This window comes from Coptis chinensis, chromosome 6, assembly GCF_015680905.1.
Source record: "Coptis chinensis isolate HL-2020 chromosome 6, ASM1568090v1, whole genome shotgun sequence".
Taxonomy (NCBI): domain Eukaryota; kingdom Viridiplantae; phylum Streptophyta; class Magnoliopsida; order Ranunculales; family Ranunculaceae; genus Coptis; species Coptis chinensis.
Window position 1 is genome coordinate 66,171,717 of NC_141461.1, and position 21,226 is coordinate 66,192,942.

A 21,226-nucleotide genomic window follows, 5' to 3' on the forward strand; every position below is an offset into this window, starting at 1 on the left:
GGTTTGCTCACGTGAAGGGGTTAACAAGAGAGATGAAGTTCGATTAAGAAATACATTAACTATCTGGTGTGGTTGCCAAGCTAGAATTCGTATTAAGAAAAGAATGCATGAAGAGATATATGAGGTCAGCGTTGCTCATAATGACCATAGTCACGGTCTGGTGACCCCATCGAAGAGAATTTGCATGAAAACTAACAAACATATGCCTGAAGCAGCGAAGTGCTTGACCGAGATATTTAGTGATAACAGTTTATCTGTTGGGAAAGTGGCATCTGTTTTCCTTGGAGAGGAAGTTGGGTTTATATAGAAAGATTGTTGGAACCATTATTATGGTTTGACCAGAAAGATGCCTAAAGAAGGTGATGCAACTGTCGTGCTGCAATATTTTATGCAGAAGAGTGCCGAGGATCCCCGGTTCTACTACGCTATTGATTTAGATGAAAATGGGACTGCGGTGAACCTTTTCTGGGTTCATGGGAGGTCTCGATGCCAGTATGACTATTTCGGGGATGTTGTGTCTTTTGATACCACATATCGTACCAATGCATATTCCATGCCTTTTGCCCCTTTTACTGGAGTCAACCATCATTATCAGTCGATTCAGTTTGGTTGCGCATTGTTGCTTGATGAGACAGAAGATACATTCATATGGCTATTTAAGGCCTGGCTTGCAGCCATGGGTGGTCGTGCGCCAACTGCAATCATCACTGACCAGGATAGAGCGATGACTGCAGCCATTGCCAAAGTATTTTCTAGTACTTGTCATCGTTACTGTCTTTGGCATATTATGCAGAAATTCCAAGAGAAGATGTCATTTACCAAATTTGAGACATTGGTAACTAAGTTGAAGAACACTATTTCTTTTTCGTATAGGATTGTTGATTTTGAGAGAAGATGGTGTACAATCATTGAGAAGTATGAGTTGTCTGAAAATCCTTGGTTAATAGAGATATATTCAATGCGGGAGAAATGGGTTCCTTGTTATCTCAGTGGCACCTTTTTTGCTGGTATGCACACGACTGGTCGAAGTGAATCGATGAATGCTCATTATGACCAATTTGTCAATTCGATGACTACGCTTATGCAGTTTGTACATGGTAATGAGAAGTCTTTGGCTTTGCTTGCTAGGAAAGAAAGAGATTCGATTACGCGACCGAAAGCATAGTTCGCGGATTGTTGCCTAACGATGCTTTCCTCCTTATGCATGCCGCGAAGGTCTATACGATCTCAATATTCAATAAATTTAAAGAGCAACTAGAAAAGGCAAAGATGGAGTACAAAATTGATGGGGAACAGATTGACAGGTATGGAACCGAGGCTACATGGTGAAATGGAGAGACCCGCTGAAGAATTCTGTTTGGAGAGTGAGTTTTGATAGAGGAACCTTAGAGGGAGACTGCAAATGCAAGTACTTTCAGTTTATGGGTTTGCTTTGTGGTCATATCTTAAAGGTTTTTATGCGCTACGGGATTGAAGAGATTCCAAACCATTTTAGATTGACGCGGTGGATGCAAAAGGCTAACACTTATAGAGCGGAGTTTGATACTGGATTTGTGGTCGGGAATGTCTCAAATGAACCTTTGAGAGTGGCTCATTCTATCAAGGTTGCTTCTCAAGTGGCTTACGATGCGTCGCATACTTTTGAGGGTTATTCATATTTTATTGAAAAGATTGGTGAAATGGCTATTGAAATTTCAAAGTTTAATGAGACTTCCTACAAAGGAGACGCAGAAGTTGCAGAGCCTTCGATACCTTCGGTTAATACATCACATGTTTTTTTTATTTGAATGTTTAATTTGATATAAATTTAGTGTTTAATTCGGTGTTTAATTTGATATAAATATTTATTTTAATTCGGTCTTTATTTCAGCTATTGATTTTGAATCCTAACATTTCTCAAACAAAAGGGAGGGGGAAGAAGAAAGCGGATAGATGGAAATCCCCCAAAGAGATAGCCCTAAACAATTCAGGAAGAAAGTGTCACAGATGTGGATAGATTGCTAACCATGACTCGAGAAATTGTCCGGAGAAAAACAATACGTAATCTGTCGATTGTAAGTATAGCTTTATTCAAAACTCTTTGATTCTAAATGTTCACTAGTTCTAATGATATTTTATCTGCGCGTCATGGACTTCATTGATGTCTGGACTTGTTAAGAGTGGTTTAGATATGGCAGCCTTGTTAGAGTTTTATCAGGTGTTGTTAAGTTGAACTGTGTCAAGGGTTGTGTTCTATTGCATCATTATGTCCATTGGATAGTATCTAATGTTGCCTGCTAGGCTCTAGATAGGAAACATCATAATGATAGACCGGTGCTTTTTTTGATAACTTCTTTCTCCCTTTTTATTTTCAAAGTTCAATATTGTTGGTTTAGGTTACATTTGGGGAGTTTAATTAGATTGAGTTCTAATCTCATTGATGTTGTAGAAAAGAGAAGTATGGCTCAAGGAGAAATGGAGAATTTGGAGGCAAAGCTTTGCTTTAGGTAAAAAATCTGCCTGCTCTCATCCGTTTCGTTTCCAGCCCCTCGACTTTGCATCAGTTGATCTTCAGTCTTTTCATCATTCTCTGCGGTTATGTTTCTGACTGCTACAGTTCCACAAGATGCCACAGTATCACTGCCACCTTGACTATGCACCATTCGAAGAAAGTGCGTCAAAATTGAGTTATTAGCTACAACGGGAGAAATTGTCATGGAAAGAGCAAGAGAAGAAGCAGAAGTGTTGAAAGAAGGTGGAGAAGTTGAAGAGAGCTGAAACTTGGAGTGAAAGGCTTGAACAAGCCAAAGCTAGGTGTAGGCAAGCTATACTTGTTGCTAATTCATTCTGATGTGCTTAAATGTTGTAATACAGAACAATAATATTTGGGATTGCATAAAGCATTTTGATGTGCTTATTATAAATGTTACTGTTGTTACATAAGCGCGCCTGTAGTGACCCATAATAGAGCCGTGGACCAAGTCAAAAAGTAGGGGCGGGTGCAGTGGAATCAAACAACATGGGGGACAATGAGAACATAGGCCGCGAACCCTAGAAGCGAGGCGTGTCCGGGTGCGGCTGAATGGAAGCCGCTAGATGAAGGGACAGATGGAGGGCCCAGGGCGAGGTGAGAAAGTAAGGGCACGATGACGGCAATTGAGGCGAGGGAACCCTAAGATGAGGTCAGAGGAATGACGTCAAGGAGATTAACGAAGGAGAATAGAGGCAAGATAAGAAAGGTGGGAGAGAGAGCATAAGAAGGGGGGACGTGAACCCTAAGGGGACAGGTGGGAAGATCGCGACCAGAGGATAGGGGAGAGGATCGACGGACAGGGAGAGAGGGAGAGAGGATATAAAAAGAACAGTAGATAGAGAAAAAGAGGGAAGAAAAAAGAAAAGGAAGGGAGAGGGGAAGACAGAGAGAGAAAAAGAGGCATATAGTGATACTAGTTGAGAGCGGAGATTGTAGGTTAATACATTTGGCGCCGTCTGTGGGGACGTGAGCAGAGGGCCGAGTAAAGATGGCACCGAAGAAGCAAACCGGCAGGCCAAAGAGAGTACCAGTGCGAGAAAGGACACCGGAAGCGGGGATAGAGGAAGAAGAAGGCAGGGGAGCCAACTTAGAAACAGAAGAGACGTGGCTCATGAGGGAGGAGATCGGGAGGCTAAGGGAGGAGAATGATGGGTTGAGGGAGAAAAAAAGACACGAGGAAAGACTGGACGAGGAAGCGAACGGTGACTTGGAGGAGGAAGAAGAGGAGCCCGATTTGGTGGAAAATCCGGTGGCAGGTTTGACGATCGAACAAGTACAAGATCTGATAGATAGGGACAGAGAAGCAAACCAGCAGAAAGAGAAAAGTCGGGAGGAGCCGCCGACGGTGGTGGTAGGGTTAAATCATGAACCCATTGATGAGCGGTATCCGGGCCGGAGGTCCCAAAGCGCTTTAACCAGCCCCGATTTGAGAGATACGATGGAACCAGAGATCCGGCGGATCATATCCACCACTTCAGGCAACAGATGCCACTATGGCAAGAACCAAGGTATGATGGACTGCGGTGCATGATGTTCCCAGCAAGTTTGAAAGGAGGGGCGTCGGACTGGTACTACCAGCTGCCAGCGGAGAGTATAGGGAATCTCCAGGAGTTGGAGCAGGCTTTCGTAGGGCACTTCATACACTAGAAGAAGAGATCGGTTGACATCGCGGCCCTGTTTAATGTGAGGCAAAAATCAACAGAGACAGTGAGAGAATATCTGTGCCGGTTCAAAGCCGAAACCCTGAAGGTAGAGAACTTGGATGAAAGAACCGCGGTCATCGCCTTTGAACGCGGACTGCGGCCGGGGACGGGAGTACATCAGTCCGTCGCCAAGAATGAGATTGCCACGTTGCACGAATTGTATCCACGGGTGGAAAAATACATCAGGTATGAGGACACACTGCCGAGGGAGTCCAGGAGAGCGGGGAAAGCTGTTCTATCTTTGGACAAGGATAGGGAGCACCGCAAAGGGAGGACTGCAGAGAAGGGAAGCGAAGGGTATCGCGGGAACAACCCAAGGGTGGAAAGAGCACGAGACGAAATTGGGCGGGAGAACAGAGAGAAGAAGCCGTACCGGGAGATAGAAGTGACGCCGCTAAATAGACCGCTGGGGGAGATATTGCCACTTATTAAAAACCTGTAGGGATATGAGGGACCGCGGAATACACCAATGGAGCTGCCAGATAAGCCGTTATGCGAATATCACCAGATGCGAAACCATGAGACGGATGACTGTTATGCTTTGAAGTGGATGGTGCAGAGATTGGTGGTTAAGGGCAAGATGAAGGAATTTGTGAAAGAAGCACGAAATGATGATCGCATGCAGCGACAGGATCAGCTGCTGGGAACTATACATATGATTTTTAGTGGGGAGATATTAAGTCATAATGCACATAGAGATAGGGTGAGGAGGACCGCGAGCATCCAACAAATCAGTAGTAGGGTCTCAGTTCCGCGACCAAGATTGGGATCCACCGAAGATCAAGATATGATTATCTTGATGGAGGTCGGATTCATGGAAGGTGGACTCCCCTCACGAGGACGCATTAGTAATCACGGTGGCGATGGGAAATTATCTGGTGAAGAGAGTGTTGGTAGATTGTGGAAGCGCGGTAGATCTGTTGTTTAAAGGAGCTCTGGAAGAGATGGGGATGGATCCTGGACAGTTGAGGCCTCCCCGCACCAAATTATATGGATTCAATGGAAGCATGACGGAGCCCGTGGGGGAACTCTTGTTGCCGGTGACCGCGGGCCCTGTTACAATGTTCGCGCGGTTCATGGTGGTGGATTCTGCCTCCCAATATAACGCAATCTTGGGTAGAAGGTGGATTCACGAGATGAAGGCCGTACCGTCTACATATTATCAAGTGATACGATTTCCAACTCCTTCGGGTACATTCGAAGTCCACGGAGACCAGGTGACAGCCAAAAACAGTCATAGGGGAACAGTGAAGCGGTTGGTGCATAAGACAGAGGACGAAGGCCCCCACCCGAGGAAGAGACGGGCATAGCAATTACAGATCGGCTCCGCGGAAGGGAAGGGGGAACCGGCGGAGGGGTCAAAGACTTTTGATACAATTGAAGTGGTGAATATAGGAGAAGGAGAGGAAGAGAGACTCATCTCGGTAGGTTCCAGTCTAACGGAGGAATGGAAAGACAGGTTGATACGATTCTTGTTGGAAAATAGGGATGTGTTTGCGTGGACGATTGAGGACGTCATAGGGTTAGACCCAGAATTTGCGTGCCATAGGTTGCACATGAATGAAGATGCCAGGCCAGTCAGGCAGAAGTTGCGGAGTATCAAACCGAAGTACGCGGAGAGTATTCGCGAAGAGGTGTTAAGGCTGAAGGGAGCAGGCATCATACGAGAAATAGAATTCACCGAGTGGCTGTCCAATGTGGTCGCGGTGCCTCAAAAGAATGGCAAAGTGCATATGTGTGTTGACTTCATGGATGTGAATAGGGAGTGCCCGAAAGACAGCTACCCCATGCCGCGGGTAGATGAGTTGGTAGACAGGACGGCGGGGTATAAAGTATTCATCGCTCATGGACGATCAACGGGTACAACCGGTGGCGATGTATGGGCCGGATCAGGAGAAAACCGCGATTTGTGGTAGAAGGTGGCACCTATTGCTATAACAGGATGTCGTTTGGTCTGAAGAATGCGGGAGCCACGTTCCAAAGACTGGGTGAGAAAATGTTCAAAAGCAAGATTCGGAAGGGGATTGAGCTGTACATAGATGATATGGTGGAAAAGAGCATGTCGGAGGAAGAGCATTTGGAGGGCTTGCGGGAGACTTTCGATATATTGCGGAAGTATAATTTGAAATTAAATCCAGAGAAATGCACATTCGGAGTAACTACTGGTAAATTCTTGGGCTACATTGTGACTCACCGCGGCATAGAGGCTAATCCTGAACAGATAAGGGCTTTGATAGAAATGCCATCCCCGCGGAATGTAAAAGAGGTATAGCGGCTAGCAGGAAGGGTGGCGGCATTGAACAGGTTCATATCCAAGTCATCCGATAAATGCAGACCGCTGTATAGGCTGTTGCGAAGTACGCCGGACTTCGCATGAACTGAGGAGTGCGAAGAGGCATTCCAAGTATTGAAGGGGTATTTGAGCAGAGTGCCCTTGTTATCGCGGCCGGAGGAAGGGGAGAAGTTGTACCTATATCTAGGGGCCTCACGAGTATGCAGATGAGCTCCGTCGATCCGTCGGTAGATCGAAAGTGGAGAGTCCGGTATATTTTGAGCAAAACATCGCTAGACGCAGAGAGGCGAGATATAGTAGAATTGAGAGATATGCCCCGCCCCCGATCTTTTCGACTCGAAGTTGAACCCTACTCGAGGCCCATTTAGTCGTAGTGGTTACCAACCTACCCTTTAAGGATGCATTAAGGACGAGAGAGTTCGGGAGAATGTTGAAATGGGCGGTGATGCTCGGTCGCACGAGATCTGATACCGGACAAGGACCCCGGAGAAAGCGCTGAGGCGATGGCGAATTCTAAGCGGAATTCCGGTGAGGATCCTAATTGGGGAAGAAATGATTATGGAACCAGAGAAGGACGGGGAACTCGGTATGATGGACCCCTTGGATAAAAGGAATGGATGGAGGATATTCGCGGATGGGTCAGCCACAGATGAAAGTAGCGGCATAGGGGTGGTGCTTGTTACACTTGATAATAATAGGATAGAGCTGACGACAAAATTGGGATTTGCGGCTGATAAGCACCCAAAACTGTAATATTAAACCCCGAGAGACATAGCATTTTGGTCGATTATGTGTTTAATAATCATGTAATAATTATATTTTCGTACTTTTGCAGATTTCCGCAATTAAAATGAATATAGTGATAAAACATGCATCGAAGTACAGGAATACGGGAATATTTGGAGTTTCCCACTCAACCCCGTGAAGCCGAAGTTTCTAAAGAAACGAAACAGTTGCGGAACGGGTCCACATATGAAGAAGCAAGCAAACTTCGAAGCTCAAATCGGATAAATCTAGGTGCCGACGTTGGCTAGTGAAGCTGCTAAGTCCAGGAATACGGGAATATTTGGAATTCCCACTCAATCCCCGTGAAGCCCAACAAAGCCTGACTAGAGCCGAAGTTTCCAAAAAAAGAACGTAACCGCGAGCGGGCCCACATATAAAGAAGCGGAAACTTCGAAGCTCAAATCGGATAAATCTAGGTGCCGTTGGCTAGTGAAGCTGCCATAGCGACTTAATTTAACTCTCGCAAGGACAAAAAGTCGTAAAAACGCCAAAATCGGCGCCGCCACTGGACACACTAAATGGACACACTCTGCGGGCCCAGAAGGCATGATGAGTCAGCATAGGCAGGTGGCAAATGATGGTTTCAAATTGATACCACCTGGCAAGAAAGAAGACACGTACCAATTCAAACCAGGTGGTTTGAATTGAAATAAGCTACGAAACAAAAACTTAAAAAGCAAAAGGACAAAAAGCTAAACATATCAAAACAAAACTTTGATTCTCAAAGTTTTGAACAAATAAATCAGCTACGAAACAAAACTGAATTAAATGATTCACGGATCACTCTTGTATCAGCCTATATATATGAAGGGGTCGCCTTCATTATAAGGTCTTCAGCATATTAATGCTTTAGCTACGCTTAGTTTTTTTTTCTTCTTCAAGACTTACATTCCGCCATTTTTATTTTAGCAACTTAATGAAGAAGTTATTTTACCCTTAATAATAATCCATTTCTTTTCTAGTTTAATTTCTGTCCCCTGCATTTATTTACTTAATGTATACAAAGAAGTTTTATTATTCCTTCTATGATGATGAGCTAATCCCCGTGGGAGGGTTATCTTTGCTTCGTGTAAAAATCGGATTGACTTCGTTAATATTCTAGAATCACTACTTAGGAATTAGGCATAGAATTAACATCCGGTCCCAAAATGACCGAGATCGCACAAAGTTGGATCTGCCGATGCTCCGGGACACGGTCTCGCATAGCGATTATGGTGTCGACGACTCTCCAATTCGGCCCCGGTGATGTGAAATCGAGCCAGGAGCGGAAATAATATACCAGAGATGCGGCATTATTAAAACTCCTTATGCTAGTGAAATGCGACCTAGAGATGTGGGCAACGACATCTTGGCGACCGACACCACCGTTGTGGTCAGGTCTTCCTTTATCCCCCCTGGTGCTTCTTCTTCTAGTTCCTGGATTTGCTTCTTCTTCTTCTTTTTCTTCTTCTTCTTCTCTTCTGGTGGTCCTATTATTATTATTATTATTACTAGATCGAGACTCTTGTTTCACCATTGTTTCCGTTGTTATTAGTAAAACCCTAATTCATTATTCAAATAAATGTCAAATTGAAAAACCCTGGTAGTATTATTCATTGTACCAAAAACTAAAAAAAACTCTTGAGAGAGTCTCATGGAAGGGTGTCTACTTCTAAAGCCCTTCCCAAAGGCACCCCTACAAAAACTCCCTCCTCATTCCCATTACCATCCTTCCCTACCATTAAAACAACACACTCTCTCTCCTCCAAAACCAATTCCCACTCCCCTCAATTTTCATCTCTATACTAAAAACACTATTCCCTTAAGCCACCGACTAAAACCAATTAAGTCACTTAACTCAGATCTTCAATCCCCTAACAGCAACTCGGTATTTATTTATTTTTTTACTGACAGTTAAGTTAGTTGTAAACTGACTAACTTTTTTTTTTTTTTTTTTTTTTTTTTTTTTTAATAACAAATTTTAATAGTTTTTGTATCTTCTCTCACTCATCACTCAAAAGAGTTTCTCTTCTTTGCAACTATTCCTTCCTTCTCTCTCATTTTTGTTGAATTGCTGCCACGCCATCTTCATTTTTTCATTCTTGTAAGTTCTTCTCACTCTCTCTTTCCAATGCTCATAATTCAGCTGGGGTAGTTTTACTTATATTAAAACTCTTATTGCATTTTGCAATCTACCAAGCATGTGAAACAATAACAAGTACTTATCTTTATGGACTTTTTGTATTTAAGAACTAAACAAGTATACATTTTTTCGTTTTACTTTACTTATTCATGATATTAGGCTTCATTGTTTTTGCATTTATGGGGTATCAATTAATGGCCCCCTTTGATATGAACAAAAATGGATTAACGATTATGAGACATTTAAAGTACAGTTACAGATGCTCAATCAGTGGCGTGCAATTGGTTGGGTCACCTAGAATTACTCTTAAAAAAATGGATTGTGTATTTAAGTCTAAATTACAAGTCATCTGTATATAGTTATGCCTATTCTCTTTGCCTTTTGTTGTTGGAGGAAGGGGACAGGGAAGCAGATTAGTAGGTGAACTGATAAAATTGACCAGTTAAGGACCAAAAAGGAAGTTGGTCCTTGAAGTTTCCGACACTCTTAAGATAATCGTTACTACTTACCCATGTTTTAAAACGCGAAAGCGCGGGGCGAGGCGTTTGACCAGAAGGACATTTGCTTGATTCTAAAAGTTTCCTATTATGTAAGTATATAATGTTCTAATTGTACAAAAGCAAATGTGAACGGACAAACACCAATAAAATGAAGTACACTATGTTTAAAATTAAAAACATTGCTGATTGGATACACTATGCTTCAACAAAATGACCAAAACAGAAACTAATCTGGTCTAGCCATGTAGTTGCTAAACAAGCACCTTCCCCTTGTAACAGCCACTGTCAAGGACTTAGACAGAACCTAGAAACTAATCGAAAACTTCATGTCCATCGCCAAAAACACCCAAGTCACAAAATAATCAAAACTATTGCATTAAAAAAATTACCTGAACTGATAGCTGGAACCACCACAAGCAGTGTAATACAATCCCCAGGTTGAACAACATGAGTCAAAGCCCAAACCAAAGCAGTTCTCGGAATCTCCTTCATAGAGGCCTTAACAGCAACAACCACCTTCTCCGTCGTGACATCCGACCCCTTCTCCGCCTTCCCTCTCTTCTGTTGTATACTCATCTAAAAAAATTATGAATTACTTCTAATCATGACTTTTACTAGAGACTGAACCAAGAATGCCCAAGATATATGTAGAATATATGAATATAACCAGTGTATTTTGAGCTCAGGAATGATGATAACTGGGATTTGATATAATTTGCTTACCGTTCCAACTCCACATCTCACATAGATGACACTCTTGTCTTGGATCTTGCCCACACGAAAACGACGGCCTGTCACAACCAAATTTATATCATGTATAATGACCAAACTGTATCTCAAATGTTTGGAATTGGCTGATACACAGAATAGTACCTACAAGACTAGATTGAAATCTCTAATATAATACCAAAATGAAAAGTCATGGTCATAGCAAAGAGTCCTACCAGATAAATCAATGAATGGATAACTTGGGTGTGGTTGAAATGCCTTGGTAGCAAAGAATGCCTTTTCTTCAGGTGGATAAACTGTGATGAGACCAATGTATGACCCTTCACGGTTCACCTCTCGCACCTTCCTCAATGATACCGCCACGGATACGAGGAATAGCCAAGACATAACCATCAATAGTCGACAAATCTGCCCGGTTTTGGCCGGTCACGCTTTAATCAGTATATAATGGGCAAACTCACCGAGATATGAAGCGTAAAGAAAGATATGAAAAGTATATCAAGTGGAGTTCATGTAGTTGCAATAAAGGAAGTACATACTTTCGAGATCCTTAGAGTCGATAACTTCATTTGTCATTGGGGATTGGCTGTTTATTTCACGATGGAGTTCTTAAGAGCCCGCCCGACTATCATAATCGCATCATGCAAACTTCGCTCGGCCTCCTCAATAAACTGAAATGAAAATAGAGGATGTTCATCAATGAGTAATCGTTAACACACATATTTAGATCACACAATTACTGGTGTTCGGATACGATTAGCTCCACCACGAAGAACAATTGTTCTTTGCCCTACCCGATGGACATCAACCAACGTAGCATAACCGCAGAATCGTCCACCATTCTCCCTCCTCCTTTATCCGGGCTTGGGACCCGGATTGTAAAGACTTTCATTATTTTGCCTTTGGCGGAGTTAAAAACGGGGTTATTATCTCTTCAACCTGCAAAAAACAAAAAAAACTTTCATAATATAACATTCTTATAAACCATCTAGCCATCATACCATCATAACAAGCTATAGTGCACAAGTTCGTTATGTCATTCTTACATCTTGCAAAAGGCTCGTAACATTACTTACAAAAAACATACTCAAAAAACCAAAATAGAAAAAAGTTTGCATATCCCACCAATTTAAAATTCCTCTCAATATACCTTTTCAAGAAGAACAATGAGAAAAGGGAGAGCTGGTGCCCTGAGTTACATCTTTTTGTAACTTTTTTTTTCTTATATACAATAGATAAAACTTACCAAGCAAAAAACAAATTGCTTGAGTAAAATAAAAATGTCCTTATTAATTACAAATTCCAGTTGCAAAACAGGGCAACACTTTTTGGTTAATGTTTACTTTTGAATTGGTTAGTCCAGTTTAACTTTATTTATATGTTCCTACTTTTACTTATTTTTCTTCTTTTTTATAGGGTTTGTCAAGTTCATGAAGATTGAGCACTAATTATTTTGGATGAGGAACTTATAAAGGATGGTATAACTAGGACCAAAGAAGGTCCTATGAATTTGGGGGAGAAAATGCGTGTTAATTTCCTTCGTGGTATAACAAATTTTAGAATTCATGTATTTGGTGACAATTCAGAGTTATGTAAGATTTTTTGGTGATATCATATTTTAATATTACATGTTATGTGATTGTAATAGGGAGGTTTATTGTTGATGTTTGGAAATATTGTAGAATCTCAAAATATAAGCCTTCCAGGTAGCCCCAAAAGGGGTGGCCCTGGAATTATTTTTTTACATACAAAACAGTATTGTAACGGTTTTAAACTGTAACTAAGTTTGAAATGTGTAACGCTTGCAAAAAGCAGAAAAACCGTTACTGAAGTATAAGAACCGTTAGGAATTCTATGAATTAGTAACACAATAACCGTTACAAAAAGTCAAGAAACCGTTACTATTTGGAAAAAGATTAAAGCAAATACGCATGCAAAACCATTAGGAAATAATTTCACTAAAGGAAATAACCATTACAATAAATATATTTGTAACGGTTTGTAACTATTAGGGATGTTAGTGACGAATTAGAAACGCCATATTAGTGACGCCAAAAAAACCGTTACTAATATTTTTCGTAACGGTTTGTCACCGTTAGGTATAGCCTGTTTTGGTATACTAGCACTATGTTTTTTTTCATTAGATAATTATAGTGTAGCAGGAAGACATGAAAGGCATATCACTACGGTGACATTAAGGTGACGCCATAAACACTTGCCGTGAACTTACCATCCCACGTTCATGATACTGCTCATTTGGTAGATTATTAGACAATACATAAAAATAATAATATAAAATGAAATTAAACAAGAAAAGGAAAGGATACTTTCAGTTTGCCTCGTGATGCCAGCAAGGACAGAGTCGTAACCACACCAGCGGAGGCATAAACATCAGGAGTAGACTAGGAAGGAGGGGGAGGCATGGCGCCGCCGTACCTCATGATGTCATTATACCTGAAACCAGGGTCAGCTTGGTTGTTATACATAGAGGAGAGAGGGAAACAAGACATATATCACTACACCATAATAGGATATTTGCAACACGCACCTTTTTTGATTTGCAACGCTTATTTAGCGTTAGTAAGTTTCCAACGTTAAATAAGCGTTGACAATGTTGTAAAGCGTTGCTTTATTTGGGTGAATTTCCAGAATTAATTGCTAACACTTAAAAAGCGTTGGAGAAGTGTTACAAACTTAAAAATTTCGCGAAATGAAAAAAATCGAAATATAAAATATAACTTTTTTTTTTCTCTCCCCTCTCTCTCTCTCTCTCACCGCCGCATTATTTTCGCACTCCTCAAAACCTAATTTTCAGATTCAGTAAACAGTCAATCAAAGAAAGAAAAAGAAGAAGAAGAAGAAAACAAGGAGTTTGGAAGTCCGTTTTGACACAATCCATTTCTTGCAGTTTGAGGTAATAATCTTTGATAATACCAAATATCAGTATTATCAAACAAGCTGTTTGAAGTCCGTTTAGCACTTTTTAATGCCACTTGCTTGGCGTGATCGTGCATTGTTTTACCTATTTTCCTATACGCACGTTGATTGGGCCTTCACTTCGTAGTGATAGGTCCACAGCATTTCTGGTTTCTTCTCGCATCATTCTATTTTTACCCCTTTCTTTGCTTTATCTTACAATTCCTATTTAGTCAATTTCTCTACAATTTACAAGTATGTGAAAGTTGCAATTCTCGATAAAGTAGACATATTTTTACTGTGATATATTTGCATCATGATTAGTTTGTGTAAATGTGGTCTTACGATCACTTAAATATATATGGAGCTTATCTTCGATATAATATTTATGGGCAACTTGCACCACGAGACATTTCTATGATGGTTTACGTTTGTTGTTTTGCGGTCTTTTTTCTCTCTTCATGAACCTTACCAAATTGGGAAGAAAATAGACATTTTGAAGAGAATATCTTGAGACTATGTCCTTTGGAAACTTTGTCACAAGGTTGTTGAAGCGATAACGCGTCGCGTGCGGTTTAATTAATCATTTAATTGCATGGTCGAGAAATTACCTTGCAGTTTTGAGATTGATTTGATACTAAATTTTGATACCAAATATCTTTAGGCTTCTTTAGGTTTGCTTACAAACAAGCTCGGGGACAATCTTTATTACCTTGCCAATCGTCTCCATTTTGTAAAGAAGAATCTAGAGATAGCGGGAAAGTAAATGCGGGAGGAACTGCGGAAAGGTTTTAGGTTAGAATTTCATTTTAAAATTTAGTTTGTTTACAAATTGAATGCATTTTTGTCTTAATGACTTATGTAATGTGCAGTTATGTTGAGGCCACACCTTGAGTATGATTTGTTGGATCATCTGGCGTTAATGGGACGACAATCAAGCATATTAAGACACTATCAAAATCCAAGGTTTGAGTTTCTCTTATGCTATTTCACGAGATACTTGCTAATTTTGAGAATTATATTCAGATTGTTACTATATCACTATATCAAAATTTTGAGAATTTTGAGGCAAACTATGGCCGAAGAGTAATTTGAAAATTCTAAATCTAAATCTGAAAATTCAATCGAGTGGATCGAATGCGATTGTGAAAAACAATAAACTAGTTAAGAGTTTTTTCAAAGGTTGTCCCGGCTACTAGTTGTGGCCTTCTGGTTTTGATATGATAATTTCTCTCGTGGTGCTCGAATATGTAGATTAGGTTTGATTTGTTGGCTTTTATTCTAGTATGTTATTTAGAATACTAGGAAATCTGTATATGCCTTTGACTTGCTAGGCTTCTCTCGATAATCTGTCTCTCTTAACGGTTTACGCTTACTTTTCTAGAATCGCCAAGAAGAAAGGATTTGATCAGGTCAGTGTTGGCATTACATTGCTTTACTTGAATTACAATGTGGTCTGCTCACTTAAATGAATATTATACTGATATTTCACTCTATATAAGACCCGAGCAAGTATCACACTTGAACCACAGCGATAAGGCTTTCAATACCCATTCTTCTTCAATAAATCTCTACTAGCCTACTAGATAAGGCATAATCTTTTTTATGCCTAAAGAGACTAAGAACATTCAAGATAAGATATGTACATACATCTAACGCCCCAATGCCAGTGAAGGAATAAAAGGCGAAGTAGAGTAAACAGCCATGACATAGTACCGCGTCGAATTACCAATAGTTGCTGTTTCCATTTGAAAAAACAGAAGATTAATGAACCATATGGATGAAAATAAAAACATTTTGAATACTTGAATATACCTGCAAATCCATGAATGCTTCCGGGAGTTCAGTTAGCTCAAACAAAAACTTGACATACTTCTCTTTCTTATCCTTCTCGTCAACATCAATCTCATAGAGTTGGCCACTATCAGTGCCAAGAATAATTTCCCGTGTAGCAGCTAGAGTTGGTTCAAATAAGATAAAGAAGATATCAATGTAGACTCTAAGAGAACGCGTAACAAGTGAAGCGGTGAATAATAATAATCCATTGCTACCTTACGTTATCACATTTGCACATTTCAGTGCTCTTGCATTTATTACAAGACCTTTCAATTTATTTATAAAACGAGGCTTGCTCCATTTAGCATCTGTATAGTATGTCTCAGCCTTGCCACTATATCTACCTACTAGCCTACTAGCCTAGTGCCCTGTTACTGGAAAGAGAATCCAAGAGGTATGTTTTGTTGTTTAAGGGTTATTATGTCTTTGATTTATAAAGATTATATATGCATATGGGTTATTGTTTGATTTGATAAACTTTTCATTGAAATTGATAAGATAAAATTGCATTTCATAGAGCTTGATTAGGATGGTTAAGTTAAATAGAAATCGACCGCAAGATGCGTGATTGCTTTGTTTGGAATTTACATACTGGGAAATGTGTATATGGTTTGTGTAGAGAGTATATATTTTCATTGAAAGCTATTTGATGCATCAGGGTCTCTTTTTTCAATAAAAGTGTCATGTAGTCATGTAGGGGAAGAAAATTTATTTTCAGATTATCTACATAACAAGTTAGAAACAGGTGAAGTAATTGTATATGTAGCATTGTTGTTAGAAAATGAAGCATGCTAGGTTTACGGACTCTTCAAGTTTTTCATCGGTACAAATTTGACGTCGACTGAGTATTGATAGCTGCTGTTGTTTGAAGTTTTCTTATGTTCAGTTGTGAAACAATGATGAAGTATATGTGGTTGCTTAGATAAAGATATGTCGATTGAGGGGGTTCGACGGGATTGCCTACCTAAGGTGGTAGTATAGCCCAATGTTACGGCAGATTAAATCAATTTTTCTTTGTTAATATTCTTTGTTAATTCTATTTATAGCTATTCTTTTAATATCATAGACTTAGCTAGAATTCGAGAATACTAGTGCTGCTTGCTACCTAGGCCAGCTATGCTGGACCGACTTAGAGCTTACTTTTGATGTAGTTGAAGTCGAGTTTAGGATTCAACGACTTACACAAAAGCCTTAGTACTCTGTGTCTATATTCAAGGTTTGATTGTGTATTATGTTGTATCAAATCGATAGATTACACAATGTGCTTGTTCAACCCCCCACGTCTAATTTTGCAGAATGTCTCGGCCAATTCAGAAAGAGTGGATGAATGAATTGGACAGATTTGGAGATGTGTACAAACAAGGGGTGGCTGATTTCATTCAATTTGCGACTGTGAACAACCTCGGCTCGACCACGTGTCCTTGTCTTTGCAGAGAATGTCGAAATGGAAAAAGCTTTGTGTTTGGTACAATCTCTAGACATTTGATTAAGTACGGGATATATAAGAATTATCGTGTATAGGTTTTACATGGTGAGAACCCATGTACGGATCCGGTGGTGGAGCCAGTGATTGAAGAAGAAAACACTGAGGCCGAAGGGCTTGGGATGGGGAATTTTGTTGATGCTTCTTATGGAGTGCATGAAGTAGTTGTAGGTGATTTGAATGAGGATGAAGAAAATCATATGGAGGATTTTGAACCACCACCTGTTCTTGAACGTGATTTGGGGAAGAGGTACAACGAATACAAGAAAATGGAAGAACAAAAGTTATACCCTTCATGTGAGGCTCCCGTTACTACACTTTCAGCAGTTGTTGACCTTCATAACTTGAAGAAGAAATATGGTTGGTCGGGGAACTAGTGTGTATGCAAGACTTTTGTCCCTTTTGAGGATATGGTTCCCGAAGGAATCACTTTGCCATCAAAGTACCCCTCGTGAATGAAAGCAATGCTGAAAGATCTAGGAATGAAAGCCACAAGTATCGATGCATGTGAGAACAATTGTATGTTATACTGGAAAGATGATGCTAAGTTAACGGAATGTCGTCAGTGTAAAGCACCCAGATACAAAGTGAAAGAAGGAGAGATGGGTAAGAAAGAAACAAAAGAGCCAAATAAAGTTTTGAGACATTTTCCCTTGATTCCAAGGCTCAAGAGGTTGTACACTATCCCATGGATAGCGAACGAAATGACATGGCACGACCGAGCTACACCTTCTTGGGATCATATGCGACATCCCATCGACTCAATCCAGTGGAAAAAATGTAAAAAGAGTTGGCCTGATTTTGCTCAGGAAGGGCGTAATGTTTGGCTTGGAATTGCAACTGATGGTTTCAATCCCCGTGGAATACAATCCACTAGCTACAGTTGTTGGCCTGTTTACTTGGTACCTTATAATCTCCCCCCTTCTTTATGTATGAAACCAGAGTTCCAAATGATGTGTTTGTTGATACCTGGGAGGAAGGCACCGGGTCAAGATATCGACGTTTTTCTTCAGCCATTGTATGAGGAGTTGGAACATTTGTGGAAGGAAGGGGTGCTAGCTTATGACATGCATAAAAAACAGCATTTTACCTTGAGAGCTATGCTAATGTGGGGTATTCATGATTTTCTTGCTTTTGGAAACTTAGCGGGCTATATAACACATGGTTACAAAGCATGTCCGATTTGTTCAGATAACACTCAATCGATATATCTTGAGCATGCAAAGAAGATTGTTTACACAAACTATCGCACCTTTCTTCTCGTTGGGTCACCCGTTCGTCGCAAATACTTGGGACTTAAGATCAAGAGTTGAACATTGCTCCACTAAGGTTAAGTGGAGAAAAAGTTATGCAGCAGGTGAGTCATATCAAGTATAAGCCGGGTAAAATCCCAACTGGTAGCAAAAGAAGCACATCTGATGTGAATTTGGATGATAGTGTAGATGATGAAGATGTTCAAGTTATAGAGGCTTGGTATAAAAGGTCTATTTTTTGGGATATGCCCTATTGGCCCACTCATAAATCCTGACATGTTGTTGATGTGATGCATACTGAGAAAAATGTTGCGGAACATCTACTAAATTACATCCTAGACAAGAAAGACAAGTCAAAGGATACAGTAGGTGCGCGAGAAGATATAAGGAAGATGCGAATTCACAGTGGTCAGTGGATTAAATCAGACCCAGTCACAGGGAAACCAATAAAACCGAAGGCTCCATTTGTCTTAGCTAAAGACGAGAAGTTAAATTTCTGCAAAATTTTGAAGGACTTGAAGCTTCCTTCTGGTTTCTCATCAAATTTGAGCAACATTGTCACTTTAAATCCACCTGGTTTGCTCGTAATGAAATCACATGACTATCATGTCATTATGTGTTATTTGCTACCTGTATTGCTTCAACATGCTTTTCCTAAACATCGCGGACTGCGAAGAGCTATTCATCAGATAAGCTTATTCTTCAACTTGTTGTGCTCTAAAGACTTAGTCCGGCAACATATCCAAGAGGCCAAGTACATGGTTGCAGAAGCATTGTGCGTGCTTGAAAAATATTTTCCACCATCACTTTTTGATATCAGCATCCACCTCATGGTGCATTTTGCTGATGAAGCGCTACTTTGTGGAACTGTGCATCAAAGGTGGATGTTTCCATTTGAACGGTATGTAAATTACTTTTACCTTAATATCTTCTCTAGCTTTTTCTATAATTGGATTTTAAAAATTGAAAGTGTATACTTAAATTTCTTATTCTAATAGGGCGATGAAAGAGTGTAAAAATATTCCCAGCAATAAATGATATGTTGAAGGGTCCATTGCAGAGTCGTATATTGTTTCTGAGTCAGTTAGGTATGCTATGGAGTATATGCCCAATTCGCAGGATGGAAATCATAAATCGAAGCGTGTGGCCTTTCTAGATGAAGATAGCGAGTATAGTGATGAAGGGCCTTTGCTCGATGGTAAGACTGTGACCTTAAGTGTTAAACAATGGATTCAAATACGTAGATGGGTCTTGTTTCGACTAGACGTCGAAAAGCTTGATGATTACTACAGGTGTGTTTTTTTTGACACATTTGGTTTCTAAACCCACTCTAGTACTCTACATGAAAATACTCATGCGTAATTGCATGAATGATTTGTAGTGAATATCGCTCCTTACAATCTCGTGGTAGAGGAAAAGGGGTTGCAAAGTCAGAAGTGCAGATACAAACATATTTCATTGTCTGGTTATATAACAAGGTATTGTTTAATTCATCCATTAGTTAAATAGGAAATATGAAGTTAGTAATATTAGCTTTCTAACTATCGTCTTTTTACAGTTATTGGCTGCAAATGACACCAAGAGTGACTTATGGCGATTAGTTGAAGGACCATTGCACCAAGCTAAAATGTATAGAAAGTACCGCATCAATGGTTTTGTCTTTTCTACTAGGTCGCATGACGAAACAGTTGCCACACAAGATAGTGGTGTTTGCATGGAGGCAATCACTTCGTTTACGTCAAGTAGGAAAGACAAAAATCCGGTAGATGCATCGACGAAGTGGTATGGGGTTATTGAACAAATATTAGAATTTTGGACTATACAGACTTTCAACAAGTAGTCTTTTATTGCAATTGGGTGAGGGTGGAGGACAAGACCAATGGCTGCAAGCTCTGTCGGACTCTAATTTGGTGTTGGTCAATCTTAATAAGATGAAAAGTGTTGATCAAGACTTTGATGAGCGGTCATTCTCGCTTCGAAGCTAGTCAAGTGTTTTTACTCGAAGGACTTGAAAAATCCTAATTGGTCAAGAGTCATCCATTCACCGAGGTGATTGGCGTGTGGAGTTGACTCACTAGATGTACCAACTGTTTTCCAATCTACCCTTGAGGACCAACCTAATTTGAAGCCTTTGATGAAGTGCTTAACCCGATTGTAATTGTTTTAGTTTGGTTCCAAACTATGATACACTTTTTGCTTTAAAGTTTCCAGTCTTAATATGTATGCTTATTGTGTATATTATTATTATTATTATTCATTTTGTTTGTTATGTATCTCTCTGGGGTTAAATTGGTGGTATGTGTGATAAGGTAATGAAATACTTTTGTTTGGATTGAATTGTTTATATACTTTTATTTATTCTTCTTTCTCACCTTTCATGATTATATTTTTCAGTACCAGACTACTAATAGACTATTTTGCAATATATGTTAGGATTTCATTTGAAATGGTATCAGGTCAACCACAGCCTAGTGCATCTTAACCTTCTGGTTATGCCTCACATGCATCACAGCCTTCTACTTCAGTTTCACAGGCATCTCAGCCTTCAGGCGACATGCAAGAATCAGAAAATGTTAGGAAGTTACCTGTATTGATTGATATTGATGGTGTTGTCGTTGGTGATAATGCCTCCAGATGGAATACTCGTGCTGGTAGTCTCATTCCAGCTCGTATCCCAGTTAGTTACACTGATTGGAGGCTTGTACATCCTGACTTCAAGGATAAGGTTTGGAATGCCTTAATGGTAAGGTTTACCTTTGATTTTTTTTTTAATGCATACTAGACATTTTGAGTTCTAGCTTCATTCACATTACTATATAACTTGTGTTTTACAGCGTGAATTTGAAGTTACAAATGTCGACCAAGCACTAGCTCGTTCACATGCAGAAAAAAAACTTTTGTACTAAGTTTAGATATGGAAAATGGGTCTTGAGAAAAGATATATTGAATAAGTTTGAGACCTTGGAAGAACAAATCGCCGCATGCCCAGATGGCATTGATCCAAATCATTGGGAACAGTTTGTACTATATGAGAACACTCCTGAAGTGATGGAAAGAAAAGCGAAGAATGGTGAGAATATAAAATTGAATGAT

At 40.1% G+C, this 21,226-nt stretch overlaps 1 protein-coding gene, 1 long non-coding RNA gene and 1 pseudogene across 2 annotated transcripts; all 3 read left to right on the forward strand.

Annotated features, from left to right (window-relative positions):
- The first annotated feature begins 5,159 nt into the window (after positions 1–5,159).
- Positions 5,160–6,131, forward strand: LOC147494013 (uncharacterized). The gene is made up of 2 exons (XM_086568015.1): positions 5,160–5,470; positions 5,702–6,131. Exons 1-2 carry the CDS (start codon positions 5,160–5,162, stop codon positions 6,129–6,131), a joined length of 741 nt encoding a protein of 246 aa, XP_086424141.1.
- An 8,818-nt stretch (positions 6,132–14,949) lies between these two features.
- Positions 14,950–21,202, forward strand: LOC147494014 (uncharacterized). Its single transcript, XR_015200021.1, has 3 exons — positions 14,950–14,973; positions 20,567–20,876; positions 20,968–21,202. It is a non-coding gene; the product is annotated as an uncharacterized LOC147494014 (long non-coding RNA).
- Positions 18,362–19,973, forward strand: LOC147494015 (uncharacterized; annotated as a pseudogene).
- Positions 21,203–21,226: the final 24 nt, after the last annotated feature.